At 38.7% G+C, this 9874-nt stretch overlaps 1 protein-coding gene across 1 annotated transcript in view; it reads right to left on the reverse strand.

Annotated features, from left to right (window-relative positions):
- ABI3BP (ABI family member 3 binding protein) overlaps positions 1–8219 on the reverse strand; it is a 167968-nt gene extending 159749 nt beyond the window's left edge. The window contains exon 1 of the mRNA XM_086622839.1: positions 8141–8219. Within this exon, the coding sequence (XP_086478965.1) occupies positions 8141–8219 (79 nt within the window). The remainder of the gene's footprint in view (positions 1–8140) is intronic.
- Between the last annotated feature and the right edge of the window lie 1655 nt (positions 8220–9874).

Genomic DNA, 9874 nt, shown 5'->3' on the forward strand with positions numbered 1-9874 from the left:
CACAATTTAACTACTACACCACCACAAACTGAGTCACAGCAGATTTATCACCTACTAAGGAGCACTGAATAATAGACACGAGCAGGGAGACGCTTTTATTAGAACTGCCAGATTTTGCCTTCCTCATAATTAAATCAAAGAGCAGGAAGAAATGCTGAAGAGAAGGAGTATTAATGGTTGTAATTTTGTCACAGCATAGCTAAAAGCTGGTTCTCATCAGTAGGGGAGCAAATAACGGACTACTACTGCAGAGCAATTTCATAGTTGTGTTCACAACAGTAAAGAGCTGTTAATAAGCTTTATGACAAGGGAATGAGACTTATTGATTCCAGCTGAACGTGCAACCCTCTTGCCTTTACCTGAGACAGCTCTTCATCAAACTAAGGGGATTCATTTTCTCAAACCTGACCACAGCCAGTTCCCTAACCGTGTAACAAGCTATGCTTCAGCATACACTGTGCTATAAATAAAAACTGTGCCCTGCCATTTCATCCAACCACTTCAGTCTGTGTGAGCCAGAGATAATGGAACTCTGCCAAAATTTCTGGGTCAGACAATACAGTTTGTATTATTTGTATCCCAAAGCTCAACTTCTTACCAACTTTCAGGTTATCGCACCCATTCTTTTATTTTCAGCATATGTTTGTGCATGTTGTACAGACACACTGAGATGTAAAAAGAAAAGAAAAGAAAAGTGATAAGTGGTAAGGTCTGAAGTCTTGCATTTTTCTCACTGTGCATTCTTCTTGTTCATGTATAGGCTTGAACTGTGGTAATGAGAGAATCAAAACTGCCAGAAAATATTTTTACTTCAAAGTCAGAAAACAACCTTCTGGGACATTTAAAGTTTACATATTTGTATTTTTGAACCAACCACAATTTTATCTGTTCTAAAATTATTCCAGACTTTTACATCATAGAAAGAAAAATTGAAGTGAATAATTAATATGAAGCAGAGGCAAGCAGCTGACAAAAGGAGAAAAGATTTTTCCCTATGCGAGTTAAAAAAAAAAATGTTATCCCACATACACTGCCAGTCCTCTAAAACTGGCCAGGTCCCAAAGTATTAATTATGTAAACTGATATCAAGCACTCTGGCCATTTATAGATTCATAAACTAATGCCACAACTGCTGGTGACAGGAAAGAATATTGCAATCTTACTGCTTTATTGAATTGTGCTTTTCCTGAGCAGATTTCAAGAGTAACACAAAAACTCAGAACTATACAAAAATGCAGAAATAACCCTACAAAAGAAATTCCCTTACACTTTGAGAATCCATTTTGCCGTTGACTCTCCGGCTTGAACGCTGGCACTGAAATACAATCCCTTAAGTATGGACAGTAACACTAGTGTTAGCACACTGCACACACACAAAAAGTAAACAAAAATCAAATCACACACAGTGGTTTAGGTATTTTATTATGTTGGGGTTTACTGAAGTGGATTTATTCACACGGAGCCCTGCTGCCTTGACACATTTGCTCAAGAAAACAGGATTTGCGTAAAAAACATGGCTACAATTAGCCTAAGAAAAAAATCATGGATTCACTTGCTTCATTTATTTTTCTTCCAGAAAACAAGCTAAATATTAAATCATTGCAGAGTGATGGATCTCAGCAACAGCTCTAAAGTATTTTACAAAACAGAGGTTAGATTTTGTCTACCAGCCTCTAAACAAGTGCAGCAAATGCTGCCCTCCAGACTGGAGGAAGACTAGCTTTCTTCTAATAAAACAGCATTCCCTACCTCCCTGCCTTTTGATGTAGTATCTCTAGTAGCTAGTGCCTTCAACTCCTTGCCAGCATTTGACTCAGCAGCTCTGAAGTGGTGAAGACTCTCGGTTGACATTCTTAATGTGACCGTCCTTACGTAACCTCACCTGGATATCTGAATGTTCTGATGACACCACTCTGGTTAAGCAATGAGTGCAAAAACATTTCGTTCTGGTGACCATAATTACAATCACAACTTCATCAACAGTAGAAATTCACTTGGTGGTTCAAAACTTGACTTGTTTTTTCTTCACCTTGACCTGACACACACTAGTTTGCTCTAGTGTGGAGGCTTAGGGTTTATTCAGCCAGAGTATAATGGCTATGACTGGTATGTTTTGAGGGACAGCTGTGCTGGGAAAGTTGGCCCGGGCCTTGTCCACATGAAGGTTTGATTCATGATGCTACAAGTAGTCATTTCCATGAGCACTATCCTCCCAGCAAAATAAGACAAATATATATTTCATAATGTAAACTTGTACTACATACACATTGGCCAGTATCGTAGAAAACTCAATTTCTAACTAAGAGCATTTGAATTAAGGCCTGTCAGATAAGCTTGGGTAGCATCCGGCTTGCTTCCAGCTGCCCTCTTCCACTTGGGAGCAAACTACAGACTGGACTATTTTGCTAACAGCGCTTATTTTAGGCCACTGCCTTTCCAAAATACTAATACCTGCCTCTCTTCACACCAAGATTCAATGTGACATTGCTGCACAATCCACACCGCTGGATAAGTCTCTAACCACCTCTTACAAAAGGCAGTAGTCAAGAACACTCCACAGCAACAAATTTATCCTCACCAACAATTTCAAGTCTGCACTTGAATTTCCCCAAGGAAAAGAAATCCACTAGGAGCTGTATGAACAGTTCTGACACGGCAGGTCACTGCTAGCCATTTCCCCCCCTGGTGCAGACAGAGCTTTCTGTTTGCACATGTGATGTGTAGTACACACCTGGCAAGTTCAAACACTCCAAAAGAGCCTTAGACCCATTGATCACTCACAGTACCACTAAGCCAATAGATATACAGACTACACTATGCATATACAGTAGGTCTGGCCAAAAAGCAGCAGCAGGATTTAGCCTATAGCTCCCCCTTCAAGCGAGTTATGTAGCTTGTCCTGCTGGAACAGCTAGATACAAAAGATTATATGGAGGAGGACTGAAAAATAATAATCAGAGATACTTGGGAACATTAAAATTAAGAGGTGGAAAGTTATACAGATTACCCAGCAGTGAGATCATTTCAGAGGCGTTCATATGCTATGGAATTTAATTCTGGCAGAATCCACCGATATGTATCATCACACTGTCGCACCACTGCCTGTGCCAGTATAAAAATGGAATTCTGCTATTACAGATTATCTTTGAACTCAGAAGCCTGACGCTCAATTCCAAGTTTTGATACGTTTTCGTGCGATTCTAGGACACAACTGTCTGCATGATAAGATAACTTTGATTAAATGAGCCGCTATAATGGCAACATTCTTACAAGTTGTTCTCATTTTCATCAAAGAACGAGCCAAATTTGCCATGACATATCTTTTGACTGAAAACCCTAGTCGCTCAACTATACCAGATAAAGGATTCCTTTGAAATTTCTCATAGCACTTTATTACATGTTCTCATTAAACATAAGAGAAGTATTTCACACAAATCAAATTAATTTTGCACTTCTCTTTCCAGACAGTAAAAAAAAAATAAAATTCAATAGTCTTGTTTAAACTAGCCCTCCTTCATTAGAGTATGTTTTTTAAAGGTTAATGCATTGTATATTTTGAAAAACAGTTCCCAGAAAGATGTTTTGTAAACCATGGAGAAACTAACACATAAACCACATGTCATTTCACTCCTGTTGTGATATTTTGACATGTGAGCTTCATTATATGTTAAAAAAAACCCACAATTTTCAGGAGACTTTTCCCGTCTCACAATTTCTGCCCTGCTATCCCACTACCAAAGGAGTGCTGTCGCTGGGGGCGGGGGGCAGCACAAAAGTATAAAGATTAAGGTTTGGCTGTTGCAGTGTAGTGACCATGACACACTGAAATAACTCAACATTGTTTTAACTGCTTGGCAACAGATGCCGAGTTTAACCTCTGGGTAGGAAGAAGTATTACCTAACATAGCATAGCCAGCAAATTTAGCCATGAATAAAATTAGCCCATTCCTTTCACAAATGTCAATGGTATATTTGGAAGTATACTGTAAACACAGCATTCACTCTCAAAGGGGTGCCCATTATAACTACCATAAATACAAATCGTAGCTACTAGTTATCTACAATATTTTCTAACACTCCTGTATACTTACCAAACAAGAAAACCAACTCAAAATTAGACTAAAACTATTACTTTTCCCACTCAGGCTCACAGTTGACAACCGTAGAAACAAGAAAGTTTTGGATCTGGTTTTCCCTACATGAGTCTGTAAATCAGGCTCTTTCACGTGGTCCCATAAGGAATGTCAAGTCTGTGCTCTTTTTCCCTAAGAAGCAGCAACCAGGAGAAAGGTGAATTAAGGTTTCCTGAGCCCTTCCTGGAAAGCAGAACTGGACAGGCCTGAATCCTGGAAAGTAGAACAAGGATAGGCCTGAATTCCAATCTACCTGATGACTAATTCAAATAGTAGGAAAACCACAGAGGTCAGAAACATGGGACGAAAAGTCAAAAACAAAACAGAAGAGAATTCAGTTTTATAAATTTACAGTTTTATGAAGTTTTTAAGAAGAAGGGATCAACTCCAAATTCTTTTCAGCCCTAACAAAGAAAAACAGAACATGAAGATACACAAAAGCTATAGTGAAGAAGTGCACTTCTATGCACATCTGTGTTGTAACTGGGAAGTCAACTGGCAAAATCAAAAACACGAAACACTGTTTTATCAAACACTAAGAACTTGTTCCACAACTGTTGCCTTCAACAACATTTGTACCAGGTCCAGCTGGAAAGATGCCAAGGAAACACGGTTTACAAGGCAGTAAAGTCTTGTAGATTATGTCCTGTGACTTTATTCTTGGTTCTGTGGCTTTGCTTTTTCATTTCCCTCTCAGATCCAGGATGCTCTGCTCACCAACTCCTTCTCTAAAGACAAGACTTTTTGTCTATACTCAATTTCCATCTAGAGAGACGATGGGGCATTCTTCAAGGATGGAACGTTTGTGTTACGCAGAACCATTAAAATTAGAGAAAATATGACAAGTTATAACTCTGACATCTATGCATTGCAACTGTTTCCATCCATCATTAATATTTCAAGCACAACAGTGTTGATCTGAAGAATTATATGTTGGATGGCACTGGCATAGCGGCATAAGGAAAGAGACAAAAATAAGTGAAAATGTCCAAGTCACTCTTCTCTCTGATGAAGAAGAAAGCTTTAGAAGCTGGACATAGCTGAAAGGACAGTGCCTCAAACACTTGATAAAAGATCATCCCTAATCGTACCATCACCTGCCCTGCTGTTCTGTGACCCCTCAGATAGTCCCACAGGCACTGACCACAGAATTTTCTTAGCAGCTGATCCCTCAAACTCGTGAACCACAAACAGAATTGTAAATAAGGCATAGCCTCCACAGTAAAACACAATATCCACCAACCTTCCCTTCCCAATCACATTGCCTTTATTTATGTCTGAAAAATCTTAATGTAGAAAGAGTCTGAATTATGACACATCTTGTAACTGCCTCATCCCTTGGCATTTGCCAGTAAATGGGACAAGGAACTACAGCAGAAAGGGTGTTTACCTGCACTTAGGGCACTACACTAGGACCGGACATAAGTAGAGGCCTATGTTTCTATACAAGCAAAACTATCAGAATGGAGGATACACAGAAGCAACATAAAGTTTCTACTGGAAGTTTTAGCTGGTATTTCCCTGGTTTTGACTCCTTGAGTCATGTTGGTAGCATTTCCAAATTATTCCTCCAACAGTGCCTTAATTTTTGAAGTCAAAATAAACAAGGAAAGAATTTGTTAGCAAAGAACACTGCTTTGAGAACAGCAATACCATTTTCTTTGTCATTCTAGTCACACACACACTTGTGGAGGTGAAAATAAAAAAAATTATGGGAAAAGGGAGTCATGTGAGTTCCAGCCTCCTGAAGAGCACATTTGCACACAATCTCTGAAATAGCTCTGAAAGTCACTGACATCCAAAGGGTGCACTGGCTCTGTTCCTTTGCAGCTGCAGGAGGCGAGATGTTCTTTCCACCTTGTATAACCAAATGGAAATCCCAGGCCATGAGACCAGGGATCAGTGTGTTTCACCTCCTAGAAAGAAGCCTTGACCACCAGAATTCCAAAGTGGTAGTAGGAATGGCAAGATTTACACTGAGAACCTGTTCACAGGAGTACCTGCACCACCAGAAAGCAAGTTTGACTCCATCGCTCTCCCTCAAGTTCTGAAATTGTTTTCACTGTTCCCACAAAGCAGGAGTGACTTTGGAGCCCCAGTTACACAGCTTGTGACTTGAGCACAGGAGTTCACTGAAATTTATGCTTGCTTAGCAGGGCAGAGTAACCCTCTTAACAATACTACCACTACATATCCTGATTTCAAAAATACTTTAAGATGCAAATATACTCTTTGCTTATGAAAAAATTCCATACTCCCTATCAAACAAGAAAGTGTTGTAGAAAAAGATAATCCCTTGAATATTTCCAGATAACAGCTAGATACTAATATGCTTGTTTTTCCAACGCAGTCCAACGTAAATAATAACCTGAGAGGCTGCTGCAAACAAAAGAATTAGACTGATGTTTCAACACTGCAATGGAAGAGTCTTTAAAAAGCTATTTCACTGAAAAGAGATGAGTTTTCCACCTGCAGCTTTATGCATTTGGCAAAGAGAACTTCACTTCTGCATTGTTATTTTAGGACAGGAAAAATTGCATCCCAAAGTTAATCTCCCACTGACTGCAGTGGATCGGTAGCTTTGTCTGAATTTCACAGTTAAATTTACAGCCACCATTCTATGGCAGTGAGCAGAAAGTCCAGTGAAACCATTTAAAAAGACAAGCACTAGAAAAGTTCCTACCCTCAAAATAGGCTATACATGCAAGGTTCCTCTCTGTTCAACATGATCCTTCCCTACAAAAACTGCTACAACAGTTTACTTCTAGATCGTTTTAATGAAACTAAGGTCTTACAGTCTGCTTGACTCGAACGACAACTGCATATCTATTCTGTTACTCACAGACTACACGTTGCCCCACTATTAGCAGCATGCAGAAATCTCCATATTGGCTCCAGGAGACAAGCTTAAAAGAAAATCACTTCCAAAACAACATCATCAGGGAGGGTGAAAAGAAAGAAAGAAAAAAATCTTTTTAAAAAGTCTCTTAGGGAGGGCTGAGGCATGAAAAATCACCTCTTCTCTGCAAAACACTTTTAGGTTCTCCATCTATAAACCAGAATCTCCTAGGAAGCCCCTGAACTGCTGATTTCTTAATAAACATTTTCATAAGGAACTAAATCATAGCTTCCTTTCTAAACATTTCTGATTGCAGGAGACTGCAGATGTAAAATGCATTACAAAGCACAGTGGACTCAGGCAAGCTCTTCTACAAACTAGAGCAATACGTGCAGTACAGAAACAGTTGTGAAAGTGCTGTTTTAATGCCAAGGTACTAGAAAGTGTTTTATGATCTAGATACAGAAATATTCTTTTCATTTTATGCTATGACTGTTCTTCTTGCAGTAATAAAATACTAGTAAAATGCCAATGTTACATCGGTCACATTAGCAAGGAAGAGAAGAGATCCCTGCCAGCTTTGCAAATCTACTGTACTTCCAGACTCCAGGAGAAAGGAACAATTAAACAAATATTCACACAGGTTTGGGGTATTTTTTTCTTCTTGTGGAAATTTTAATAAATCATATTTCTCTCCCTCAAAATGCATGCAACCTGACCTACAAGTCAATTCCTGTTCAATTTTAAGGATGGATACAAAGGAAAAGCATAAAAGTTCTTTCAAGATAGAACTGAAATCTTCTATCAACAACACAGGGTGCTTCTAAGTCACATTTTCTTTAAGATCTTAAACCACAAGTCTGCACAATGCTATCTAAATAATTACAAAATCATTAAATAAAGTTACTTCGTTTCACAGTACTTCTCACTAGAGTCACGAGATCCCACGAAAACATTTGAGTTTGTTTTATTCAAGAGCTTTAAAGTTACCCTCTTGTACCTGGACCTTGACCTGTTGACTGATCTTCATTCATCTTTTCCATCATCTTTAATCATTCTTAACATGTTGAAAGCGAATTTCCATGGCAAAACACAAGCATTAAAAAAAATAAAAAGCCCCACAACAGAAAAACAAACAAAAACCCAGAAAGTTGTCATAGCTACTTGCCTCTTGGCAATTTCTGAGCATTTCCCAGGTTTAGTGCAATATATCCACAGAAAAGTAGAAAGACCACTCTCGACATCATGGTCACAAACCCAACCTCGCACTGGGAATGGTTCTGACAGGTATCACACAAAAGTACTGTAGCTGCATTTAAGTGAACTGTTCTCTCTGTGACAAGAGGCAGCAACACTTTGACACGAGCTTAGTTTACACAGTGGGAGGAGACAGGATGACATCACTCACTCCCACTGGAAAAGGAGAATTAGCATTTAAAAAAAAATATTATCAGGCTCCCCTTGCAATAATCTTCCGGGGTTTGTTACAAGGTCTTTGCACCTCTCAGGATAAGAGGCTACCGTTTGATCAGTTAAATTTCATGCAAAATAAATCAGGCATATCAAAATCTCTATTAACTGAAAACTGATCTGAGAGACTTTTTCACTGTTTCATCCAAGAAAGCTGGATTTAAAACACAAAAATAACATTCGCAGTACTAAGAAAACTGTTTGACATATTGAACTCAGTATTTTTGCAATCTTAAGATTTTGCTTAAGATTAATTCAGGCTAGATGTGGCTTTCATCCAGGCAAAATAAATACTAGCTTCATTTGACATGACACTGTAAACAGGTATGATAAGTATTTATTCAGCAAAAGATCTATGTTTGAAAAACCTAAAGACCATTTTTTCACTTTTATCTGATTTTGGCAATTTAAAAATACTATATATTTTCCCATTTCATACATGTCCAGTCAATCAAAGGGCACAATGCACACTGAAAGCAAAAAGGCAATGTGTCTCCTTCCAGAGTCTTGATCCTCTCACCAGTTACATAACTGCAAATTAAAAAAAAATAAAATCCATTATTCCATTAAAAGCTATTTCACTCAATCTTTACAATGAGCCAACTAAGCACAGAATTTGGTCCTACTAACAGCTGAGAAGGTGGGAAAGAAAGGGTGAAGCAGAAGAAAAAGATTACAGCTGAATAAGGAAGACTTTAGTCTCAGTATCTGAAAAACATCCCAAAAGAGATTAAATCTTTTCAACTAAGTAGTGATATCTCTCTCTCCCCCTAAAAAAAACACCCCAAAACCAAAGAAAAAAAACCAACACAACAACAACAAAACCAACCCCAAACTCAAACCAGTCTCCGAAAAGAAAAAACAACAACAAACAAACGGACAACTAAACCCAAACATCTCCATTGCTTGCAATATGTAAAGCCCTTCGGTCCGCTTGGTCTGTTCCCACTCCCCACCTGCCCGGACCTGACACCGTTCTACTTTCCTACGCTGTTCTATAAGCGGAGGAAAATCACAGCACCAGTTCCGGGGCTGCGTAGATACAAAGCAGTTTAAAATGAAAGTGTAGTATATTAAAGCACAGAGGTGCACTTCTTAAAAAAATAGATTAGTGCTGTATTTAAAGGACCCTACGTACTCCACACCTCAGGAAGAACTTCAAAACAGAAGCTAATGGTAACGGTCCTACAGACAAAACCAAGGCACTTGAAGCTCTTCCAATCAATATGGGCAACACACGGCTGTAACAACAACAGTTTGGCAATGGAAATGTTTTCCAGCCTGATCATACCTTTTTAATTCTGACATAAGGAAATCTTTTTCTGATTCACTAATCAAATCTGGGAATAGCAAGCTGGAAGTCAATATTACAGACAGACCCCCAAAAATCCCCTAACACTATTATCTCAAGGATCTTTCAGATCAAATTCAA

This window comes from Tauraco erythrolophus, chromosome 1, assembly GCF_009769465.1.
Source record: "Tauraco erythrolophus isolate bTauEry1 chromosome 1, bTauEry1.pri, whole genome shotgun sequence".
NCBI classification, from domain to species: Eukaryota; Metazoa; Chordata; class Aves; order Musophagiformes; family Musophagidae; genus Tauraco; species Tauraco erythrolophus.